Source organism: Delphinus delphis, chromosome 18, assembly GCF_949987515.2.
Source record: "Delphinus delphis chromosome 18, mDelDel1.2, whole genome shotgun sequence".
Lineage (NCBI taxonomy): Eukaryota > Metazoa > Chordata > Mammalia > Artiodactyla > Delphinidae > Delphinus > Delphinus delphis.
In genome coordinates this window covers 77,990,610-78,014,912 of record NC_082700.1, presented here as the reverse complement: position 1 = coordinate 78,014,912, position 24,303 = coordinate 77,990,610, and the positions used below count along the sequence as shown (strand labels likewise).

Below are 24,303 nucleotides of genomic sequence, written 5' to 3'. Positions count from 1 at the left end.
GACTCAGCACTGGCAGACGTGCAGATGGCATCCCCAATGTGTGGGCGGGGACCAGCTCAGCCCCAGCAGTGACCCGACAGCTAGGGGCGGGGCCAGGAGCTGGGCGCTAAGGGAAACCGGGCCGGCGCACAGTCCGGGCCTCTCAGCGGAGCCCGCAAGCCCACAGGCCAGGGTTTGCCGACCTCTGAACCAGCCCAGAGAAGGCAGGGCCTGCGAAGCTGCAGCTGCGGTGCAGGGAACCCGAACTGAGTCTTCACGCTCGCCGCCCAAGCCGCCGCCAGCTTGCACGTCCGCTCCAGGGCCTGGAGAGCCACACGTCGCTGGTGCATTCTGTCCTGGGACCACCGGATCCTTTTTGAGTGAAAGGGTGCAAAAGCGGTAGGCTATCTACTGCTGGCACTCCTGACCCTGCGCGGGAGGCCGGGCTGGACCGGCCTCCTCTGTCCTGCCTGTGCTGAGCGCCGGGCCACAGCCATGCAGCGGCCTGGCGGGAGGGGCTCAGCTGACCCATGAGGCGCTGCAGCTGGCCTAGCAAACCAGACACAACCCCGACTTGGACGAGGGGGCCGCCTCCGGCACGGAGATCCCCTTCATGTCGTCGGGCATCTGCCCGTCAGGCCGCCACACGTTCAGGTCCCCAAAGATGCCCTTCTCGATCATCTCCTCCTGCCAGGGGATGGGGCAGGTGCCGGTGGCGAATTCCTGGAAGAATTCTGTGTCCTCTTTGTCAAAGGCCACACCCCTGACTGTGGAAAAGGCACCCACATCCTGGATGTTCTTTGCATAGACAGTCCTGGAGTCTGGGACGAAGGGGGGGGTCAGCATCCCTGTGAGAGGACGGAAGACACGGGCCGTGAAGGGCCAGCCAGCGGGAGGAGGCGGCCGCGCTCAGCCAGCAGGGCCGCTGCCCCCATGCGGCCCTGGCGGTGACAAGGAGAGCGACACCCGCCACAGGGCGCTGAGCCAGGCTGGAGACTCAGAGTCCGGTCTGGACACACGTCGCCAGAACCCAGCCCCCATCTGCGCCCCCTCCGCCCCGCCCAGAAGCCCCGTCATGAGGGTCGGCGGGCCTTTGGCTGCACTGCCCCCGACACTGCTGTGCCCACCGTCTCTGCAGACCCCCAGCCCCAGTGCCGGCCTCCCCATCTGCAGGTCTACACCTCGATCACAACATGCTCGGAACTGAACTCCCTGTGCCTTCACCCGATCCCTCCTCAGCACAGACCCTGTGGCCTCGGGACTCAATGCGGCTCCGGCTTCCCGGGTCCTGACCGCTCGCTCGGGCTGTCTGATCTCCCCGGGCCTGGGGCTGGTCTGGGCAGCTCTCCCTGGCACCTGGCACCTTCAGATCAGCTGGGGCTGCCACTGCCCTGACCCTTCCCCACCAAAGAAACTTCTACGGGGGCGTCGGGCTGTGAGGTCACAGGCTCGCACTTCCTGGGTGTGGGTTCTGGTGGGTGTGGCGGGTGCCACGCTTCTCTCCCGCAGACACGCGTGCACACACACACTCGCACACACTAGCTTGCACGAGACATGACAGCAGACTCTGGTGGAACGAACGACGGCGGGAGAAACCCCGCCTCGACTTGGATCGCAGGCTCCGTCAAGGAACCGCCTGACAGCGGGTTCAGATCTTCAGCTCACAGGTGTTTCCCGCACACCCCGTCCAACCCTCGCCGCCTCCTCGGGTCCCCAGGAGACCCACCCCGTGAACATCCAGTCCTGGGCACGCTGGGATGAGCAGGGAAGAGGGACGGTGGTGCCATCGGGGGCAGAGGATGCTCCAGGGGTGGGGTTCGCCCAGGCCGCCCGCCCCCCGACCTCATGCTAAGCTGCCGGACGCCAATGGGACGGGGCGGCCAGCGAGGGTCGCCTAGGAGCCCCCAGCCCCAGCTCCCACACGCGGACAGTACCGGCCTCCAGCTGCCGCCAGCTGATGTCTCTGAAGAGGGGGCTGGCGCGGAGCCCATCACAGGAGCCGTCCCTGAAGCCCAGGCGCCTCTCGGGGTCCTTCTGCAGCAGCGCCTCGCAGAAGTCCTTGCAGGCCTGGCTGAACTTGTCGGGGTAGGTGACCGCCTCCTCCAGGACCCGCTGCTTCAGTTCCTTGTTCTCCACCTGCACGGCGGACACAGCACCGTCAGCCCACGTCACACCCCTGACACCCACGTCACACCCCGGCCAGGCCCACCCGCATCGCCCCAGCTGCCACGGCAGCTCCGGACACGGCAGCTCCGCGGGCCCGGCCAGCCCTGCTCTCGGGGGTGCCTGACGCCACCCTCCCGCGTGTTAGCCCTTAAGGGCTCAGTATCGCTGGTCAGGGCGTGAGACCCTGAAGGTGGACACCTTGCACTCCCACAACCATCGCCCCCAGCCTGCCCAGCGAGGTGGCAGAGGTTCGCCGAGGGCAGACGCCCCCTGGGCCCACGAGACTTAGTGCAGACCAGCTTTCCCGAGCGTGACTTCCAGCCCACAAAGTTCACTTCCGGTGGCTCCATCCCCAGGGAGCTCCCCGACAGTCAGCCCGGCAGTCTCCAGCCCCACCTCAACTGAACGCTGCCCGTGTCCTCTCCCTGTCGGTCATATTCGCCCTTCCTGAAATGCCCTAAAGGGTCACGGAAGCGGGATCGTCCAGAGTCACTCTTCCGGGGCCAGGTTCTTTCATTCACAGTGGGGGGTTGAGACCTGTCCATGTCACGGGTACCGAGGCTCCTTCCCGTCGAACACAGGGACCTCGGGTGGACCACAGAATGGAGGGACCACAGGTGCACTGAAGATGGACCCCAGAATGCATGACCCAGAGATGGGCCATAGCATGAAGGGGCCACGACGGACCATGGAATGGAGGGACCACGGAGGGACCATGGAATGGAGGGACCACGGAGGGACCATGGAATGGAGGGACCACAGATGGACCACGGACGGACCATGGAATGGAGGGACCACGGAGGGACCATGGATGGACCACGGACGGACCATGGAATGGAGGGACCACGGAGGGACCATGGAATGGAGGGACCATGGATGGACCACGGATGGACTATGGAATGGAGGGACCATGGATGGACCATGGAATGGAGGGACCACGGAGGGACCATGGAATGGAGGGACCATGGAGGGACCATGGATGGACCACGGATGGACCATGGAATGGAGGGACCATGGATGGACCATGGATGGACCATGGAATGGAGGGACCATGGATGGACCATGGAATGGAGGGACCACGGAGAGACCATGGAATGGAGGGACCACAGATGGACCACGATGGACAGACTATGACGGTTCACTTTCTCATGAAAGTGTCTCCTGCCCATTTTCACCAGAAAACAGGGCTCCTTTCAGGGCTGTGGGCTCAGCCAGGGCTCTGAGGTGGAGCTCCTGTGGTGGCCTGAGGCCAACATGGACCCCACACTGTGTTGCTTTACTCTGCTCTTCTGAGCTGAGGTCGGGGAGAGACCCACTGCTGGAGTCCAAGGCAGAGGTGCACACGCACAGAGCGACCCTACGCGTTAGTCAGCAGAGGGGTTCTCACTCTTGGGGGACTGGAGACCGGACTGTCCCCACGACTATCTCAGGAAAGGAGCGGGGACTGGGCGGGGGCCCTCAGGGAGGTCCAGCAGAAGAAACTGATGGCTGTGATCTCCAGGCAGGCTGAGGGGCCACGTCTAAAGTACGGTTCTCCCCAGGCCTCCCTCCTCAGCCCCACAGACAGGTTAGCTCTGAGCAGAGTCAGCGTGGGGTCCGGGGAAGACGCTGCTTTGCTCCTTTTGTGAACAGCGCTGGCGGCTCTGAACGACACATATTCGCGGTTCCGCTGGGCTGGCAGAGCTCCCCGGGGAGACGCGGGGCTGCCACGCAGACAGGAAGCAGGGGGCACAGGAGGCAGGGCCCCAGCACAGCCACCCCCGGTGCCCGCTGCCCCCAGGACGTCCAGGGAAGCTGCCGCGCCTGCAGCAGGGCCTGAGCATCCGGGGAGGCGAGCGGCTTGGCCTCCGGGAAGGGCAGGGAGGCCGCCAGCGGGGGAGCCACGCCCCCCAGTGCAGCACCGCTCGTGGGGGCGGGGCTGGGGGGGTGTCTGCGCTCCTCTCCTCCTGACAGGCTCCTTGGCGCACGGAGACCCAGGAGATGAGGTCGCCGTGTGCACCGTAAGAAGCCTAGTGCTCCCCGAAAAGAAGGTCACCAGGTCAGCTGGGGGACACTGCTCCTGTGACCCCAACAAGGAGGGTCACTAGGTCCCACGGGGACACTGCTCCTATGACACACACACACGCACACACACACACACGCACACACACACACACGGAGCTGATGCCAGCTCAGCTGCAGGGACACCGCTGGCCACCTCCTACCTTCTCTCCGCGGGCTCGGAAGGGGCCTCTGGCCGCGATCATCTCGTACAGCGTGACCCCCAGGGAGAAGTAATCCACGGCAAAGTCGTACTCCTCACCCCGCAAGAGCTCCGGGGCCATGAAGCCTGCGACAGGAGCACAGCGCGACTCGGAGACCAGCACACGGGCTCGCACCTCCCGTCTCCCCGGAACCCAGCAGGGTCCTTGCGCCGGGACATGCGGGGCTGCCCCGCGCCCACCCACTAGGGAGCGCTCCCCCGGTTGTGAGTGTCCCCTTCGGTACAGCCATCCCTGGCGGGAGCCCCCTGCACCCAAGGTGGATCTCACCCCCACTGTGGTGGCCATGGCGGACAGAGCCAGTGTCTGAGGCTCACGCAGGACCTGTGGTCAGAGGCAGGCGCTCAGACCCAAAAGGGCACAAAAGGAGAGGCTGAAACCCCGACGCTCCTAAGAGTGGTCCGGACGCCCAGCGGCCCGTGCGCTCCACTTCTGGGGAGTCGGGGCCACGTGCTGGGCCTGCAGGCTGAAGGGGACACCCCGAGAGCCAGCTCTGGCTTCCATCCCTTTGTGCCCCGTGCAGAGGCCAGCCCAGGGCGTGGGAAGGGTAGACGGGCAGCACCTGGGGCCCGAGGTCCACTCCCCCGGGGCCGGGTAGGCCGTTGAGGCTAGGCGCCAGGGTGGCTTCTGTGCTCGGATGACTAGACATCCCCCAAAGGCAAAGCTGAGCATGTCCTTTTGTCTCCAGCACCGCCTGGTCCTTCAGTGTTTACCTGCGTTCGCGGCAAGTTCCCAGGGGGGACATGGCTGGATAACACGGGCCACGCTGCTGTGGCCACAGGACATTCCCCCGGAGGTTACAGGAGCCAAGTTCCAAATAACCCCCTGGCCCTGAACACAGCGTCTTTTCAGGGATTACAGTGCTGGCCAGACGGCCCAGACTCTGGAGAAAGACACGTTCCACCAACCACAACTTCTCCATGAAAACGGGCCCGAGAGGAGGGCCCACCGACCACAGAGACGCAACATCCCTGCAGCAAACAGCCCGCTGGCCCCTCCAGTCTGCTCCACCCGCTGGGACCCAATGACACGTCTGCCTCGCGGTGTCTCACGTGGCAACGATGAACCTCCTTCGCGGGAAAGACGGCTCGAGCGGGCAATGGGTGAGTGCACGCAGCGTCAGTCTAGGCGCCGGGTCCTCCTCCCCCCGCCCCGAGCCCTGCGGTGCCGGCACAGCGAGTGCCCCTTTGCGTGGACTGCGGCTGAACCGGGGGCGGAGGCTCGGCTCTGGGGACCTGGGCCGGAGGGAGCAGGGGTCCAGGGGAGAGGGTACGGAGGGCTCCCCGAGCCTTCGCTGGACGCCCCACCTTCTAACTCACACCGACCCCAGCCTCCGCTGCCACTGCTTGAGGCCCCCGCGCCCGCCTGACCCCAAACGCGCAGGTCAGCACAGCCCGCGGGCAGAGCCACGCCGTCCAGGGCTCAGAGCCGCTCGGCGGCCGCGGCAAAGCCTGGGCGCCCCCTAGCGGCCGGTGGGGCGTCGTGCAAGCAGGGCCGGTGACACCCCAGGTCCACCGACTCCAACCCCGGACCTGATCCGCCAGGAATAGGCGAGCGGCATTTCGCTCACACGCTCACGCCCTGGAGAGGAACCTCAGAGGATCCGGAAAACTCACAACAGGACCTCTTCCTAAATAAAGCCGCAGATGAGACAGACCCGCCGTGGCAACAGGCACAACCCCCAAAGGAGCCCAAAGCGCAGGACGGGGGCCTCGGGGACAAAGCAGGACCCGGGAGCCGGACACACAGGGAAGAAGCAGATCTGCTGAGAAGTCCTACAGAAAACCCGGGCCATCAGGAGGGCAGAGCGCTCGGAGCGCCAGCTGCGCCGTGTGTGAGCGTGAGCCTGTCACCCCAGGCCCCTGCGGTGAGCACCGAAGCCCCCCCGCCCCCACCTCCCGCTCGGATGCCTCTTCTCTGCGCCCACCTGCCTGGGGGTGAGAGGAGATGGGGTGGGGACAGGAGGCGCCACGCACGCACATGCACACAGACACACACACGCACACGTGCACGGTCACAGACACACACACGCACACGTGCACGGTCACGCACACAGACACGCACACGCGCACGTGCACAGTCACACACACAGACACGCGCACGCACACGTGCACGGTCACAGACACACGCACGCACACGTGCACGGTCACACACACAGACACGCGCACGCACACGTGCACGGTCACACACACAGACACACGCACGCACACGTGCACGGTCACACACACAGACACGCACGGTCCAGGGGCCACCTCACAGCTGAGCACCTGCCAGGCCCTGTCCCACCCACCCTGCCTCTGTGCTGCTTCCCTCGGTGCAGACCCCCAGGCTCTGCCCGTGGCCGGCGCTGGGGAGCTTCCGTCACAGAGGGCACGCGTGGCAAACAAGGAGTGATTGTTCAGGGGGTCGGGGGTCGTCCCTGCGTGGGTGCCAGTCCCGCAGCCTCACCCTGAGAGGGGACGGATGAGGGAGCATCTTCCTGACAAGCCCCAGCCCTCACCGTGACGCCCACCCCAGGCCGCGGGACCCCAGGACCCCGGGCCTCGTCCCCTTCGCCCCCATAGCGGCTGCCCTCACCCCGGCTCTCAGGCCCTCACCTGGCGTGCCCGCATAGCCCTTGGTCTTGGTCTGCCCTTCCTTCAGCTCCACGGCCAGCCCAAGGTCAGAAATTCGGATGTTGCCTGGAGAACAAACATGGGGTCAGGTCACACGCGGCTCCGCAAACAAAGGCCCCTGGGGCTCCTGGACACACACACGTGCACAAGCAGGGCGCACACACACAGGGGCCGCCGCTCCCCGCTCAGGCTGCGGAGGGACCGAGGGTCCCAGCAGCGCTCGCAGCTGGAATCCGGGGCATAATCCCCCTAAAGCCAGCCTCCTCGTGGCTCTGTCTTCCCCGAGCTCTGCAGCAACGGCCTTTGGGGCACCAGTGTGTCCGTCTGACCTGTGATGGGGAAGGAAGGGGGGCTCTAAAGGGACTTATGGGAACCTCAGTCTTGGGTTATTTCCTGATGAGAATCCCAGTTTGACTCCTCACGAAGACAGCAAACAAAGGGATCGGGTGGGGACTCGGCCATCACCGTTAGCTGTTTACTAATAGTTCCACACACGCCGGCCTCCTGGACTAACTCCCTGCTGCCCTGGCGCCTAGTCATGCACCAGATTTCACCAAAGTCCGTTAATCATCTCCACTCGGGGATAATGCCACGCGGTCGCAAAATAGCGGAACGAACAGTAAACAAACTCGAGACGCGTCTTGGCGCCGTAAAACTGCAACGAGCGTTTATCAGAGCGGCTCCCTCCCCTCCCGACGCCCAATCAGGCTACAGAGGCGAGCAGGGCAAGGGGAGGCCGCGCGGGGGCCGCCTCACCGTCGTCGTCCAGGAGCACGTTCTCGGGCTTGAGGTCTCGGTAGATGATTCCTCGCTGGTGCAGGTGCTCTAGGCCGCTGATGATCTGGGCCGTGTAGAAGAGGGCGCGCGCCTCCGGGAAGCCAGGGTTCTCCTCGTCCACGTTGTAGATGTGGTACCTGGGGGCAGACCGTGTGGAGCCTGTGCTTCTCTGGCACAACCAGGAGCCGCGTGCCCACGGTTTTTGTGGGAAGTAGAATCTCGGGAAAGCGTTGAGGCCCCCGAATCCCACGTCGTGTCGGCAAAGCGTCCGTCATTTCAGCCTCGGCGTCCAGCCTTAGCGGCCCGCGGCGGAGCCTGGACCGCCGGCCGCCGGTGTCTGTGTCCTCACAGCCCCTCAGCACAGCTGTTACAAGGGAAAGGCAGGGCAGCTCTCCCACCCCACCTCCCCTGCCCCGGCCCGCGGGGGGTAACAGGGAAACAGGCCCCAAAGCCACTTTACAGCCACCAGTGAAGGAGCCAGGCAGAGGGAGGCGAAGGCGGGCCACGGGACAAGCCCAAGCCCCAACCAAAGTGAGCGGCTGACCCAGAGCCCAGGAGGCACGTGGGCCGTTTCCCCAGAGACGCGCAGACTCCCCGGTGGGCCCTCGGAGGACTCCCCCCGGCCTCCCGGACCCTCCTATCTCCCGTTTCCCTGTCACGTTGTACAGAGACGCAAAACCTAACAAGCAAGGTATTTAAACTAGACAACAAGCAGGGAGAGGAGAGGCAGGCCCGTAATCTCGAAGAAAACAAGAGAGAAACCCTCATGCCAGCCGGAGCGACAGCACGAACGGCTTCTCTGCTCCATGTGCATTTTACTAGTGTCCTGTAGTGCAGTGCGGGTAGCACGATGCGGTGCGGTACAGGGTCCCGCACAGCGTCCTACACAGTACAGTGTGGTAAGGACGGGGCAACGCGGGCAGCGCGCTGCAGCACAGGGCGTGTACCGTCTGACGCAGCGCGGCACAGGGCAGGGCAGGGCGGGGCAGGGCGGGGCAGGGCAGGGCAGGGCAGGGCAGGGCAGGGCGGGGCAGGGCGGTACTGTCGACACGATGCAGTGGGACAGCAGCACGTGCAGCGCAGCGCCGTGTAACATAGCACAGCTCAGGGCAGGGGAGGCGAGCAAAGCCTCACGACCTCTCCGCTCTCCAGCTCGTGCTATTTGCGCTTCCAGACCCTTCGCTCCTCCTCCGTGAACGTGCACAGGTGGCTCAGGCAGGGCCTCAGAGCCTCACCTGGAAAGTGGGGCCAACAAGCTCACGGGGCAGAGTTTCGGTGCAGGCGAACGCAGGCCCGAGAACGGAGGCACAGCGACGGCCCCCTTGTGTGAGGGCCGTGCGAGTCGCCTAAGTGTCTAAGGTGTGTCAGCTAGCTCTCCGCAGCAACCTCGGAAGGCCAGTATTTCACCTCTATCCCCGTTTTACAGACCAGCGCGCTGGGGCAAGGGCGGCCGTGTTGCCCAGCCGGCAAGTGGGTCTTTCCCCCTCTGAGAGCCAGTGATCCAACTGCTCCTGGAAGCCCAGGGCCGGGCCCTCAGGTCTCTGGCAAACCCAGGCCCCGTACGGCGCCGCCACCCTCTGGTTCTCCCTGCGGTGGGTGGCCAAGCCACGGTTCCCGGAGTCGGCCGCACGGTGCTTCCACTCTGCCACCACCCCCAGAGTGCATCGTCGACGAAGCTTGTCTTCGTTTGCCATCCCTCTTAAAGCGCGGCCCTCGCCCCCCTTGAGGTCCCTCCCGCCGCCTTATCCACCGTCCAACTAGCACTCGATTCGCAGCTCCTCACGCCCTGCTGCCCTCCCTGCTCACCCCACCGTCCGCCTGAACCCGAGGCCCGCAGGACGGACCCATGACCCGAGAGCTTGACCGTCTTGCCCAGGGTTCCTGCACTTCACTGGGACTGAGGACACGTCGTTTCGAGGACCCGCAATCCGAAGGCAAAGAGGAGGACTTAGATGGGGGCAGGGCTTGTCTTCACCACCACGTCCTCAGCACGTGGGAAGGAGCCCCCCTGCGCACTCGGCTGCGTGAGCCCTCCCGTCCCGATCCCACAGCCGAGAGGCGGGCGCTGACCTTATGTCGCCTCCATTCATGACGGTCATCACCAGACAGAGGTCGGTTTTGGTTTCAAAGGCGTAGGCCAGAGACACGATGAACCTGCTGTGGACTTTGGCAAGAATCTTCTTCTCCACCATCGCGCCCTGGAAAGCAGGGTGAGCGCCCAGGGTTAGGCGGGAAAGCGATATTGCCAAAAACGGCCAAGCTCCACAAACCAGAAAACGTCACGATAAAACAGAAACAGGGCTTCCCTGGTGGCGCAGTGGTTGAGAGTCCGCCTGCCGATGCAGGGGACGCAGGTTTGCGCCCCGGTCCGGGAAGATCCCACACGCCGCGGAGCGGCTGGGCCCGTGAGCCATGGCCGCTGAGCCTGCACGTCCGGAGCCTGTGCTCCGCAACGGGAGAGGCCACAGCAGTAAGAGGCCGCATACCACCAAAAAAAAAAAAAAAAAAAAAAAAAAAAGTGGCTGTACAGAGCAATTGCAAATAACTTAGAGACATGCCTCACACGCCCCGTTTCACAGAGACAAGATAGGGCCTGGGAACCCATCACGTGCAGAGGACTCCGGGGTTCCTAGGGCCGCCAGCAAGGGGGCTCCTGCCACCCAGCCTTAGGAGTGTGGCTGAGGGTCCCAGCAGGTCCCCAGGCAGCCTGTCGGCGCTGACCTTCCCTTCCAGCTCTTCCCGCTGCAATCCCAGCCCTTCTCCTCCCATCCAGGCCTCGGAACAGCACCGTTTCAAGCCACCCCGCATCCCTGTTCATTTCCTATATTGATTTTAAGACCCCATGAAGTCCATTTAATGTGCTTTTGAAAGCTGTGCTGGGTAAGGAGAAAGAGCCCTGTCGCAGGAGGAGTTCCTGATGTTGAGAAGCCCTTTCTACCCGCTGCGTGGGAAGATTTTAGGTGGATTTTACTCTGCAAAAGTTTGATAAGTTTCCTGAACTCGGGAGAAGAGAGGCTTAATACCCTAACAGTTGGATTCAACTTGCAGGTAGATGGCCCTGAGGGTACCTGCTGCCCGCAGAGGCCGTCAGGCAGAGCACCATCGAGGGGCCCCGGGCGGGGTGCTCGGGGGCAGCTGCTGTTTGCCCCCAGTGTGATCTGTCCTGTGCAGCGGGAACGGGAAGGAAGCCCACGCAGGCAGAGCGCGGCTGGAGATTAAGCAGCTTTGGCTGACCCCGCCCGAACGGGGCCTGAGGCCAGACGGAGAGTGGGCGCCGCTCAGAGCAGCTGCTTCCACCACCCCCAACCCCCGGCCCGGACAGCGCTGCACGCGGGCACCTTGGGGCCTCCCCACACCAGCCCCGGGGAGACTCCCCCTGCAGCCTCCGCCCAGCACAAGCCAGGGAAAGTTCCAGAAGGTCAGAGTAAAGGATCTGCAGACTCATCCCAGCAGCCCTGACACCGGCTGCCGCACCGCGTGGCCCTGGTGGCAAGCCGAGAAGCGTGGTGCCTGTGGCACAGGACCCACGCCAGCCACGCAGAGGCCGCCCCCCAGGAGGGCCGCCCCGGGCGCCGAGGCTGGTGGTGTAGAGCGGCTGGACAGGCAGAGCATCAGCGCCACCAGCGCCTGCCGCTCCGAGCCAGGGGCTTGGTCGCCAGGCAGACAGGCGGACTCGACGAGGGGGCACGGGGCGCTGACCCCGCCCAGGGCCGCACGGCGGGAGCGCCCACCACGGGGTGAGCCGGCCCAGGACGCCCCAGCCCCTACCCGCTCCCCGGAACGCCGCGGCGGCCCACCTTGTACCCCTTCCTCTTCTTCAGCCGCTTCTTGTTCAGCTTTTTGCAGGCGTACATCTTCCCGGTGGCCTTCATCTGGCAGGCAGACACCTCCCCAAAGCCTCCCCGCCCCAGGACCCTGAAGTCCAGGAACCAGTCCTCGCCCACGGGCTGGGCCTCCAACCACTTCCACTGCAGGAAGCGCTGGAAGTACAGGCTGTCCAGGTACTGCTGGAAGGGGGCCTGGCTCAGGTGCGCCAGGGTGGCCTGCAGGAGGGGCTGGAAGAGCCCGTCCCCGGCCCCCGCCGGCCCCTCCCGGACCTGCGCCACCATCTCCTTGTCCAGGAAGCCGCAGAAGAGCTTGGCCTGGGGGTCCAGGTACTCGGCCCGGATGGCCTGGGCCTTCTGCGGCCGGAGGTCGTCACCGGCGGTGTTGTAGACCTCGATGTCCCTCCAGAGCTCCAGGGCCGGCACGTGCTGCTCCTGGGCCTGCAGGAACTGCTGGAAGAGCCGCTTGCCGATGGGCTGCTCCGAGCACACGCTCTCGAAGCCCAGGTCCAGGCTCGCCTGCAGCGCCCCGCACTTGGACAGCGGGGGCAGCTTGAGCCGGGCCAGGTACTTCCTGTCCCGGGAGGTCGGGCCGCTGCTCGCGTCGAAGCTGGCCCGGGCAGCAATGAAGGCCGAGTTGGCCACCACCGTCTCCAGGGACCCGAAATCCATCCTGGCGCCGGCCTCCCTCCGCGTCCGGCTCCCACGTCCCAAGCCGGCCTAACCCACTGCCCTTGGCCTCTGGCCCGTTCCCACCCTCTGCGGACAGGAGGATGGCCGGGCACCGGGAGCCCCAGGAAGCCCGCTGACCCAGCTCAGGCGAAATCCCGGCTGGAGTGGAGGGCGCGCAGGGCGGAGCAGGTGCCAGAAAAAGACAATCCCTAAGCCGCTCGCGGGGATTAGACGGGCCACCTGCCCCGCTCCTTCCCGCGGGAAGGACACACCTGGCCCAGGCCCAGCGCACGGGAGCCCGAGCCTCCCCGTCCGGCCCGCTGGCCCGCGCAGATGAGCTGGACCCTCCGCCTGTTTCCTGGTGGGGACACGGGGCCCAGGTGAAGGGAGGGGGCCCAGGAGAAACCTGAATTCACAAAGATGGCTGGTGTTTTCCCCACTATGTGTCATTTTTTTCTTTAGAAAACCCGCGAGTGAGAATAAAACCAGCTGATGATAGGAGTTTAGGAACAGGCTTTCTGGGCGTCCACGGGTGAGACCCCTGGCCAGGGGACTGGTCACTATGTGAGGACCAACATTTGTCCTGACCTGACGCTGAGAGCAGCTGTGTCATGCTGGCGGCTCTGATGACCTAACGTAACCCCGGCCCTTGCCCAGGGATCAGCTTCACATCAGCCCCTGCCCTCACCTGGGCTGTGCTGGCTGGTGAAGGAGAAACGCCAAGAGAAAGGTTCAGGTGAAATTAGGACGGGGATGCAGGAGACACCAGCTACACCCAGGCTGAGGTCCCACACAGAGAGAGGCAGGAGAGAGAAGGGAACGAAGAGGCCAGGGACACACCAGGGGCACACCTGAGACACACCTGGGGGACACCTGAGACATACCTGGGGCACACCTGGGACATACCTGGGGCACACCTGAGGGACACTTCGGACACACCTGGGGCTCACCTGAGACTCACCGGGGGCACACCTAAGACACACCTGGGACATAGCTGGGGCACAGCTGGGACACAGCTGGAGGACACCTGGGACACACCTGAGGCAGACCTGGGGGATACCTGAGACATACCTGGGACATACCTGGGGCATGGTTGGGACACACCTGAGACAGCTGGGACACAGCTGGAGGACACTTGGGACACACCAGGGGCACACCTGAGACACACCTGGGGACACCTGAGACATACCTGGGGCACACCTGAGGCACACCTGGGACATACTTGGGGCACAGCTGGGACACAGCTGGAGGACACTTGGGACACACCTGGGGCACACCTGGGTATGGCCTTGTCTGCCTTGTTCTAGTACACAGTAGGTGCTTGGTACATGTATGGGAAAGAATGACAAGGAAGTGATGGGGGTTGGCTACAGTTTAGAGAGGGGAGGAAGAGAAGGGCCACAGAAATGAAGAACACCCCAGCCAGAAGAGGCCGGGTAAGCAACCCCACGCAGGGAGGAGAGGGTCGAGAGGTCAGTGAGATTCTGTCAGTGGGTATGGGGAGACAGGCGGACTCTGTGTAGCAGTCGGGGAAGCAGAAATAAGAACTTGCAGCTGAGCAGGTGGGTTGGTGCGTCCAGCCTGGCACTCACTAGCAGGCGACCTTGAGCTGATCTCTTCAAACCCTTCCTGCCTTTTCTTTAACCCGTCAGTGTTCAGACGGGTCGGCGGCTCCAGCTCCAAGGCGTGTTGTGGACCGGAGCCCCTTCTACGGTGTCTCTCACCGTGTGTCCCCAGACAGCGCCTCCCAGCAGTGCGGGGACACGAATCACCTGGAGAAATAAAGATCTGCTTCAGTGGGCCTGGAGTGGGGCTGGCACCCAGATCAGGAAGCCCTGCGAGAGGCGGTGTCTGAGGACGGCAACTCCCACTGGATTAACGCTGAGCTGAACTACCTCCTGGGGAAGTGGGAAGCATTCAGATAAACGGCGTTAAACATGTTTGCGATCACGGGACTCAGAGATTGAAGAGTGAACTTGGCTCTCTAAGAGGGGCCAAGTATGCAGAGCTTCCCAAACTCACTTGGCCCTTTTTTGAAAGTTTTTATTCAGAGTAATTGTAGACGCACACGCAGTTAAAAGAAATAACCCAGAGACCCCTGCACCCCTCACCCAATCCCCCAGTCGTAGCATCTCCCCCAACTGCAGCTCGGGATCGCAGCGTGGATACGACGCCAGCACAGCAAATGCTCAGGAACCCCTGACGCCACACGGTCCCCCTTCACAGACACCCACCTCCTTCCCACCCCAAGCCCTGTCCTGAACCCCGGCAACCACTGATCTGTTCTCCATTTCCATAAAGTCGTCCTTTCAAGAATGCTTTGTACGTGGAATCACACAGTGTGTCACTTTGGGGGTTCACTCTTTTCTCTCAGCATGACTCCCTGGATTCACCCAGGCGGTTACACGCACCTGTAGGTTCACTGCTGAGGAGTATTCCATGGTGTGAATGGACCACGGCTGGTTTAACCATTCACTTGTTGAAGGACACCTAGGTTGATTCCAGTTTGGGCTATCATGAGTAAAGCTGCGAAAAACATACAGATATTCGTGCAGATATAAATTTCAGTTTCTCTGGGATTAATGCCCAAGAGCATATGTGCTGAGTCGTATGGTGTTTGCATGTTCCATTTTTTAAGAAACTGGCAAACTCTTTTCCAGACGGCTCTACCATTTTATATTCCTGCCAGCAACACACGAGCGATCCAGTTTCTCAGCATCCTCACCGACACTTGGAGTTGTCATTATTTTTTATTTTAGCTCTTGTGATAGGTGGTACCCCATTGTGTTTTTAATTTGCATTTCCCTACTGGCTAATGATACTGAACATTTTTCCATGTGCTTGTCGTCTGTGAATCCTCTTCGGTGAAACATCCCATTGTGTCTTTCGACCGTGGTCTAACTGGACTGCCTGCCTTTTTGCTGTTGCGTTGCAGGTCCAATTTTTCAATTTTCTCCTCTATGGACTGCGCTTCTGGTGTCAGGCCTAAGGACTCTCTGCCTAACCCTGGTTCTTGAAGATTTTCTCCCATGTATTTTTCCAAAATTTTTACACTTTTACATTTAAATCCATGACCATTTTGAGTTCACTTTTTTGCAAGGTGTGAGGCTTAGGTCAGGGTTCACGGATGTCCAGTGGTTCCACCTCCATGTGTTGAAAAGGCCGTCTTCGCTTCACTGAATTTCTTTGGCACCTTTGTCAAAATCAGTTGGGCATATCTGTGAGTCCACTTCTGAGTTTTCTGTCCTGTTTCACTGTTCACTGTGTCTGTCCCTCCACCAGCGCCACACTGTCTTGATGACTGTGGCTATATCATAAGCCTTGAAATTGAGTAGACTGAGTCTTCTTACCTTAATTTTCTTTTTAAGAAATATTTTCAAAAAAGTATTCCAAATAAAGAAGAAAATATTTATTCTAGTTCCTTAGCCTTTCTAAATAAATTTTAGAAGAGTCTTGCCTATAGATACAAAAAAAAAATCTTGCTTGGATTTTGATAGAAATTGTGTTAAAACAGTATATCAGTTTGGGGAGTATTGACTTGACTGTGTTGAATCTTCCAACCTACGAACACAATGTGTGTCTCTAGTTACTTAGACTTTTGTTTCATCACCATTATGTAGTTTTCAGCATACAAGTCTTATACATGTTTTATTAGATCAACACCTAAATATTCCTTTTTGTTTGGAGCAATTGCAAATGCTTTCTAGGTGTTTTTGTGTCTGTCTTGGATATTCCAAGTCTAATCTTGATGCAACTTGGCATGGATTTGGGGGCTATCTTGTTTGGGGTTCTCTCAGCTTCTTGAGTCTGAAGGTTTATGCCCCAGCCCCACTCTTTCTCCTCTCCTTGCGGGACTCCGGTGACACCGACGTTAGGCCTTCCCTACGGCCCCTGGGCCCCTGGGCCACTGAGGCACTTTTTTTCTGGCTCTACTTTCTATTGTTCAAATCCGGAAATTTCTATTGTTTTTTCTTCCATGTCAGTGATTCTTTCCTTGGTCCCTTCCCTTCTGCTGCTGAATCCATTCTTTGAGCTTTTTATTTTGGTTACTGTACTTTTTGAATCTAAAATTTCCATTTGGTCTTTATGTCTTCTATTTCTTGCCTTAAACTTTCTACTTCTGTCTTTCCATTTGTTTCAAGCACAATCATCATTGCTGGCTGAAGCATCTTACAACCTGTCAGATGATTTCAGAATCTGTCACCTCAGCGTGGCATCTACTGATCATCTTGTTTTCACTTCATTTGGAGATCTGCCTGGTTCTCGCTCTGATGAGTGATTACCCATCGAAAGCTGGGAATCTTCCTATCATCCAGTCCTTCGGCGTTCGTGGGCTTCCGCTGACCCCATGGCCGCTGTGGAGGGATGGGCTCCGGTCCCTTGCTGTGGGGGGTGGGTGGGAGTCGAGGCCCCCGCATAGGAAGGGTGAGCTCCCACATCACCCAGAGCTCGCTCTCTTTGGGGCGTCCGTCCCACGTTGCCCCGCGGGGCACGCCAAGCAGCCCAGTGCCCCCTATCCCGCCCCAGGCCTCCCCTCCCCACGGGCACGTGTCCCAGGAAGGTCATCACGACAACGCGTGTGCAGCTCAGCATACACGTTCATGCTTCTGGGAATTCAGAGACTCAGTGTGGAGGATTTCGTTCAGAGACTTCCAGGAAGAATTCATGCTGTGCTCGTCCCAAGAGTGTCTCTGTACTTTCCAGACAGGGCGGCACCGATTCTCTGCACAGCAGTTCCTACCCTGTGTCTTCAGGCCTCGGCGCAGGGGTCCCAGACCCACAGGCTGTGGACAGTGAGACCGCAGCCTAAGGCCACACTCTGTGTTTTTACTGCCCTAAAGTTCCAAAGCTGTGAAGGGGAACAGTGTGAAGGAAAATGCCTAGGGTTGGTCCATTAAGGAACTATGAGTCCAAGCTAAAATGCGATTCCATCTGAATTTTAGGGTGTTCGTTTTGCTGACAAACTCTAAATCATCCTAAAGAAAATACACATAATGGCTAGAGGGCTTTTCACTATCTTTATCCCCGAAGAACACTTCCAATTTGGCTACGTGGGTCCCTAGAGGGAAAGTGACAATGGATGGACACCCAGCTCTGTTTACAATCCCGCCCTTTCAGTCGGGTCCTGACTTAGATACTTGTAAAGACGCCTCAGTGCCACGTCCTGTCTGCCCAGCGCTGCCCTTTCCTCCTAATCTCAGAGACGGGCCCCAGCTATGTAGACCGCCAAGGCTGTTGGTTCTGGCCACGCATCAGGAGGTCCGGGGGCTTGCAGCTGTCCAGACGCTCAGGCCGCCCGGCAGGTCAGCTCCCTCAGAACCTCGGGGGTGGGACAGGCGTCACAGGTTTTCAAGGCGCCCCAGGTGGGTCGGACGTGCTGTCAGGCTGAGCGTCCCCTGCCGAGACGCTGCCACAGTCCTGCGGCCACAAGCAAGGCCCACGGGAGCTCCCAGGTCCGCTGGGTCCCTGGGAGAATCTGCATTTCAGCAAATCGCCCGGGGACTGGTGTGTATTCGGTTCCGAAAACACTTCTAGATTGTATGGCTGTGAATTCCTCCACGGACACAAAGTCCTACAGGGCCCCAACACTGGCTCTCAGAGGACACCACGCTCGTCACCGAAGCTCAGCTCAAGAGTGACGGGAGCCCCTGCGGCCCCGCGGCCGGCGGCCCTGGGCACCGGCAGGCTTGGCTCTCCAGCACCAGGACTGACGGCGGCGGGAGCCCCCCCCCACACCGGGGTCCCAGCCGTCGCCTCATCATGGCCTCGGGCGCCTGCTGCAATCAGCGCAGAGCAGGGAGCATCTCGGCCGCGGCTGGGCATCAGGGCCCAGGCCCCGCCTCGTGCAGGCCGCTCTCCTCACACCTCCCTCCCCAAGGAGGTGCGAGTGGGCAGAGCTGAGCACCTGGCAGGCCTCCTTGCTCATTATCAGAGCAGATAAGGCTCTGGGCCAAGGGCACCCGAGAGGAGGAGTGAGCCACCCTGATTTGCCCAGGGAGGGGGTGGAGGGGCACCTGACGGCAGCGGAACCTGCCGGGCCTGCCCGGGCATCGGTGCTTGACGGCCAAGCAGTGATAACACCCTGCTGGGCTCGCCCCGGAACCCTGAGCCGCAGTGCCCTTGACCTCTGAGGGGGAGACCATAAAACCCAAGGGGATGTCCTCCCCCAAGCGTCCCTTGGCAGGAGCGGGGCGATGGCGGCACTGCAGGAGAAGAAGTCATGCAGCCAGAGGATGGAGGAGTTCCGGCACTACTGCTGGAACCCGGACACGGGCCAGATGCTGGGCCGGACGCCGTCCCGCTGGGGTCCGTGCGGCAGGGCAGGGGCGCCAGGGGAGGGCAGGGGACCAGCAGCAGCCGCGTGGGGCTGGCGGGCTCCGTGCCCAGACGCAGGCCCTGGCCGGCCTCTCCTCCCCCACTGGGTGATTCCAAAGGCCCCCCTCAGCCCCGACACCCGCCGACAGCGGGCACCTGCGAGCAGCTGAGGATCAGCCTGACCCAAAGGCCCAGCCTTAGATTGGAGAAGAGCCGTTTTAAAGCTGTGTTCCTAAAAGTGTAACTTTTTAAGGCTTTTAAGTTAAGGGGGGCAGGGTTACGGGGTGAGGAGAATGGTCTGGAACCAGACAGCGGGACGGGTGCCCAGCGCCGTGCGTGAACGTGCCCGACACCAGTGCAACGCTCACCCTGAGAGGTGACGCGTTTGGGGAGCGGCTGCCGCCGCGTCTGACCCGCCCCTTCCCGCAGTGTGGATCAGCCTCTATTACGTGGCCTTCTACGTGGTCATGACCGGCGTCTTCGCCCTGTGCATCTATGTGCTCATGTGCACGATCGACCCGTACACCCCCGACTACCAGGACCAGCTCAAGTCGCCAGGTACCGGGCGCCGGGCCCTGCGCTGCCCTGGGCTGCCGGGCCGGGACACGGCCCCTCGGGGAGGATGCGGGGAGGACGGTCACCAGGGGATCAGGAAGGGGGGCGAGGGGCGCTCGGTGCCCGTGCGGCGTCACCGGCACCGAGGCTGCTCTCCTGTGGAGGCCTCGCCTCCCCAGCAGCAAATTAGGTCCAGAGCGCGAGTGCCGTCTAAGTGCAAGGTGGCCCGTGCGACGAGGGGGCTGGGCCAGAGCCAAAGAGCAGGAAGTCGCTGGTGACAAAACTCCCAGGTCCCGGGGAGGGTGTTCGGACCAAGGCTTCCCCACGCAGCCAGCTAACCTGCGGTGCAAAGGGCGGGGGGAGAAACGAAGGGACGAAAGCTTCTTCCAGCCCAGCTACTCAGAGCGTCTGTCACCCCTGCATCCTTGTTTCTGAGGAAGACACTAACCCGAGAACATCCCACAGCAGCGCTGAGCTGGGTCAGCGCCCGGCGGATCCTCTGCAAATCATCGTGACAACTGCGGGTCAATTTTTTGAATCAACCAACGGACAAAACATGGAGGATTTCTATGTCATTTCAGAAGAGAACGTAATAGATTACAGACTTGAGAACACACCGTGATAGAATGTGCCCCAATCCCAGAGGCTGGCAGGCAGGCAGGCCTCCTGTGGGAGGGACCCGCGGGCCCTGGCCAGGCCTCGTGGGACGGCGCGGCCCCCCGGCCCCTGGGCAGGGTCCCGGGCCCTGCTGGCTGCCAGGGGCGGGGGGACCCTCGAAGGCCTGGCCCCGAAGCGTCCCAGGCACGGCCTCCCCCAGGCCAGGGCCAACCGAACGGCAAACGGCCTGGATGTACAACCAAAGGCCAAGGCGTCACGTCCTTTTTCCAGGGGTGACCTTGAGGCCAGATGTCTACGGGGAGAAAGGCCTGGACATCTCCTACAACGTGTCTGACAACAGGACCTGGACAGGACTAACGCAGGCCCTGCACCACTTCCTGGCAGGTAGAGTGCAGAATGCACTGCAGTGTCTCCATTCTTTCCTCGTCTCAGGAACCCCCTGGGGGGCGGGGGGCAGAGGGGGCCGCAGCTCGGGCAGGGCCGCAGGTGTGCCTCTCCCCCAGGCTACTCACCCGCGGCCCAGGAGGCCAACATCAACTGCACGGCCGAGAGGTACTTCTTCCAGGAGAGCTTCCTGGCCCCGAACCACACCAAGTTCTCCTGCAAGTTCACAGCAGACATGCTGCAAAACTGCTCGGGCCGGCCGGACCCCACCTTCGGCTTTGAGGAAGGAAAGCCGTGTTTCATCATCAAGATGAACAGGGTGAGTGAGGGGATCGGAGGTGAGAAGGGAACCGGGGCCCCGCCTCTCCTGCACGTGTGCTGGCCGCGAGCGCGCCTTCCCTCAGACCAACTGGGAGCCGCCACGCAGACCCACCACCCACTTGACCGTGGCGTCCGCCCCCCGCCGAGCCGCAGAGCCTGGAGCAGCCCTGTGTGCACGGCGGCTGGAAGAAGCCGGGCCGCGGTCAGCGTGGGGAGGGCACCTGGGAACCGTCTGAGGACAGGCGCAGAGGGAGGCTGACCGTGAGAACACGGCCAACCTCGGGAGGCACGTCCACGCTGCGGGGAGAGGGGACATCTCGGCAGGGCCCCGGGGAGGGTGGGACCTGGCGGTGGGGCGGGGAGGACCCGGCACCATGCTGGCGTCTGCGTGGCACCCTTCATTTTCCTCCCTAAGAGGCCGGGGGGCCACACACTGGCACACCGCGCCGGGCCCTAGGGCCCGGCTGGGCTGCGGTCCCGGCTGCCTAGCAGGTGTGCGAGGGAGGGCGGTGGTCCTCACGAGCCAGGAGGGCACTGCACTGGGCCCTGGGCACCAGCAGGCGCATCTGGGGGCCGGGCCGTCTGCACAGGTGGGCTCGGGAAGCTCAGACCCCCACCCAGCTCTGCCACCTGCCGGCCAAGACCACGGCCCCAGCGTGGAGCTTCCGGCTTTGAAGCAGGAGTTGGTACATCCGCCCCAGAGCCTCCCCGGCACCCGTGCTCCGCACTCACAGATGGGCACAGAGGCCACGTCCGAACCTTTCCCTTCCAGATCGTCAACTTTCTCCCCGGCAACAACACGGCCCCCAGGGTGGACTGCGCCTTCCTGGTGAGTGACCGGCCACAGCTGTCTTGTTTAGGAGGGAAAACCTGTGCGAAATACTGATCTGCTTTTCCCTAAAATCATCCCGGCCGTCAGCCTAATAAGCCAGGGGCACGAATTGCAGGAACCTTCACTTAAGAGTGGTTTTATCCTGGGGGATTAAAAACCCGGTAAGAATTATCAGGAAAAAATGTTCTATATGGTTTTGCAAGATGCCAAACGGCGCAGCTATGTGATCCTGGAGAGTAAAGGCTTACACTGTCTCTGGAAAAAACAACCTGGTAAGAAAAACAACGCTCGTCACCGTTTTGCTTCAAAAGGCATTTGGGACAGTGTATCACTGACGTGCTTCAAAACGTCTGTGGCTATTTGGAGAAACCAAGGCACATCTGCTACGCTGCTCTGTCCTTCTTATTGGCTTATTTACAAAAATATGCAAGTTACCGACAGCCGCTGTCGTCTGGCAGCGTGTGTACGGAAATGCTGCCAACAGTTGGCATTAATTTAGTCCAGTTTTTCTCAAAACATGTTTTTAAGGACAACACGAAAAAACTAAATTTGTCTTCGTTGAATATTTTCTAAAGTTTGTTTCCACAATCACGCCCTCAGCCAGGGCTCTCTGCCGTCAGCACGGGTGCCCCACTGGGGTGACCCCACCCCCGCCCAAAGCCTGCAGTCTCCCCGGAGCACAGCATTCGTCCTGTTTTGTTTTTCCTTTTTGAGTTTCCTCGACCACACACGTGTAGGCTGACCCGGGATCTGCACAGACACCAAAGTACCCTTCCTCTGCCCTCAGACGAGCTCAAGCCGTCGGGCGAGTCGCTGGCTCTGACAGTGGAAGGAAGCAAACCCCACGGCAGCGTGTGGGTCCTTCCCCAGCCTCGGCAGATCAGCCGCCCAGCCTTGTGGGCCTTCGTTCCCACACGCTCAGCTCTGTCACCTTCTTTATCCTAAGAGGGTTTAAAATGGAAAAAAACACAAGCTTGAAAAGTCACCCGGGGTCTTGCAAACTAACAAATTACACCCTTAATGGATTCTGGGCTGATGATAAAGATTAGATCTAGTGCCAACTGCACGTGTGGTCACGGTGCACACGTACGCACACACGTGGACCTGCGTGCAGAAGCATGCGTGGCACGGACACACAGGCGGACACGAGCGCGCCAGATCCGGCCTTTCTCACAGCGGCCTCTCGCCCACAGGACCAGCACCCGGATGCCCCGGCCCTGCAGGTGGAGTACTTCCCACCCAAAGGCGTCTACAGCCTACACTACTTCCCCTACTACGGGAAGAAGGCCCAGGTACGTGTGCGCCACTGTCCCCAACAGCTGCTCCGGAACCGGATGAAACGGAGCAGTCACTAGCAGAAGGAAAGCCCTAAATGTTTCACCCGCAAAAACGAAACAAGGCCGCACTTAGCCCAGCCGGACCCCTTAATCTTCGGGTGCTTCCCAAACCCCTGTTCTCGTAACTACCTGAAAACACATCGTTCTCACACAAAATAAATATCACAGCTAATCCTTTACCTTCCAAGGGCCTCCTTAGAAGGCCCTTAGACAACTGCACATCCATTTAAAATCATTTTCCCCAAATCTCTGGCTTTATCCTCCACTGTTTTTATATTAATTTTCATCAACTGTAACTTGAAGTTGAATCTGTCACTGGTCTGCCCCCGCCCCCCGCCCCCCGGGCCAAGTCTCCTCGTTTCTAAGCAGGGAGTCCCGGGCGGCTCTCGGGCGGCGTGAGAGCGCCCGGCCAAGCGCCCGGCCGCCCTCGCCGGTCCTAACGCACATCCGCCTCAGCCCCACTACAGCAACCCGCTGGTGGCCGCGAAGCTCCTCAACGCCCCCGTGAACAGGGAGGTCGTCATCGTGTGCAAGATCCTGGCGGAGCACGTGACCTTCGACAACCCGCACGACCCCTACGAGGGCAAGGTGGAGTTCAAGCTTAAAATCCAGAAGTAGAGGAGCCGCGCGGCCGGCCCCAGGCGCAGGGTGACCGCAGACGCCGCGTCCAGCTACACCCGGCACCCGAGGCAGCTCCGCGCCCGACAGGCCCCCGTGCGCCCAGCTCTCGGAGCCAGAATCCTGTGAAACCTCCGTCACCTTTTAGGTAGAATTGTAGCCACGATAAAAACGCTGGGCTAACACGGTGACCCCGAGGCAGCAGCTGTGCAACTAACAAGACCCCAAAAGGACTCATCTCTTCCGCGCGGACATCACCTTTCCTGCTGTAATTTATTTTTTCTATACGTTAATATGAAGACCGGGAGTACGTTGACATGAAACGTGACTTAGGGTTTCCTGCATTCTGGTTGCCGGCTTTAAAAAACACAATTCCTAAACTGTAAAAATCAAGTTTATTAAATTCACTCTTAATCTATGTAAAAGAGTCGTGTCTCTCCTGATGAGGGGGAAGAATTAACTAAAAACTCAAACTAACAAATTCAGTTAGCTAAAAAGAATTAACTAAAATTAATGAACCAAAAAACCTCTCCCTTTAACACTTTCAGTTGCAAGTCGGGGACATTACAAACCGGAGTGGGAGGGGCTGCCCCGAGAGCGCACAGTTCTGGGACGTAAGGGTGTCCCCACGCAGCGGAGCCCAAACCCCAGAGGTGACGTTCCTCGGAGCACAGTCTCCCCTCCAGGGCGGCGGGGGGTGGGGCGGTCTGCAGCCCCAGGCCATTCAGAAAACCCTGAAACGAGAACATTCTGCCCCAAGGACAAACCTGCTCTCACCTGTCGCCCACTTTTCACCCCACCCGGAGCTGGCAGCCCAGAGTCCTAACCCCACGGAAGAAGCCCCGCAGAGGCTCAGGGGACAGGGGACCCGCCGCCCAGCCCCCAAGGCCACCAGGGCCCAGGGTACGGTGTCTCTGCTCCGCGTTGCCGACCCCACGGGCAAAAACCCTGAGCCACCTGGGAAGTGCCACGTCAGGCCAGAGATCAGGCCGCCTCGGGGCTGTCACGACACACTGGAGGTCAGAGGCC

The 24,303-nt window shown here is 61.0% G+C and overlaps 2 protein-coding genes across 2 annotated transcripts; one reads left to right on the top strand and one right to left on the bottom strand.

Annotated features, from left to right (window-relative positions):
• Nucleotides 1-528: 528 nt before the first annotated feature.
• Nucleotides 529-12,294, bottom strand: GRK1 (G protein-coupled receptor kinase 1). The gene is made up of 7 exons (XM_059995519.1): nucleotides 11,596-12,294; nucleotides 9,869-9,996; nucleotides 7,778-7,935; nucleotides 7,004-7,087; nucleotides 4,350-4,474; nucleotides 1,914-2,115; nucleotides 529-827 (listed from the first exon to the last, which is right to left on the bottom strand). Exons 1-7 carry the CDS (start codon nucleotides 12,292-12,294, stop codon nucleotides 529-531), a joined length of 1,695 nt encoding a protein of 564 aa, XP_059851502.1.
• A 6,194-nt stretch (nucleotides 12,295-18,488) lies between these two features.
• On the top strand, nucleotides 18,489-23,274 carry ATP4B (ATPase H+/K+ transporting subunit beta). Its single transcript, XM_059995518.1, has 7 exons — nucleotides 18,489-18,600; nucleotides 19,039-19,167; nucleotides 20,053-20,166; nucleotides 20,286-20,485; nucleotides 21,260-21,316; nucleotides 22,513-22,611; nucleotides 23,113-23,274. The coding sequence occupies exons 1-7, from the start codon at nucleotides 18,489-18,491 to the stop codon at nucleotides 23,272-23,274; spliced, it is 873 nt and encodes a 290-aa protein (XP_059851501.1).
• The last annotated feature ends 1,029 nt before the right edge of the window (nucleotides 23,275-24,303 follow it).

Coding starts and splice junctions, on each gene's coding strand:
- GRK1 (XM_059995519.1), bottom strand. CDS start 12,294: ATGGATTTCGGGTCCCTGGAGACGGTGGTGGCCAACTCGGCCTTCATT. Junction 9,997..11,595: donor AGAAGAGGAAGGGGTACAAG/GTGGGCCGCCGC, acceptor CCTGCTTTCCAG/GGCGCGATGGTGGAGAAGAA. Junction 7,088..7,777: donor CGTGCTCCTGGACGACGACG/GTGAGGCGGCCC, acceptor TTTGTTCTCCAG/GCAACATCCGAATTTCTGAC.
- ATP4B (XM_059995518.1), top strand. CDS start 18,489: ATGGCGGCACTGCAGGAGAAGAAGTCATGCAGCCAGAGGATGGAGGAG. Junction 18,601..19,038: donor CCGGACGCCGTCCCGCTGGG/GTCCGTGCGGCA, acceptor CCCTTCCCGCAG/TGTGGATCAGCCTCTATTAC. Junction 21,317..22,512: donor GGGTGGACTGCGCCTTCCTG/GTGAGTGACCGG, acceptor TCTCGCCCACAG/GACCAGCACCCGGATGCCCC.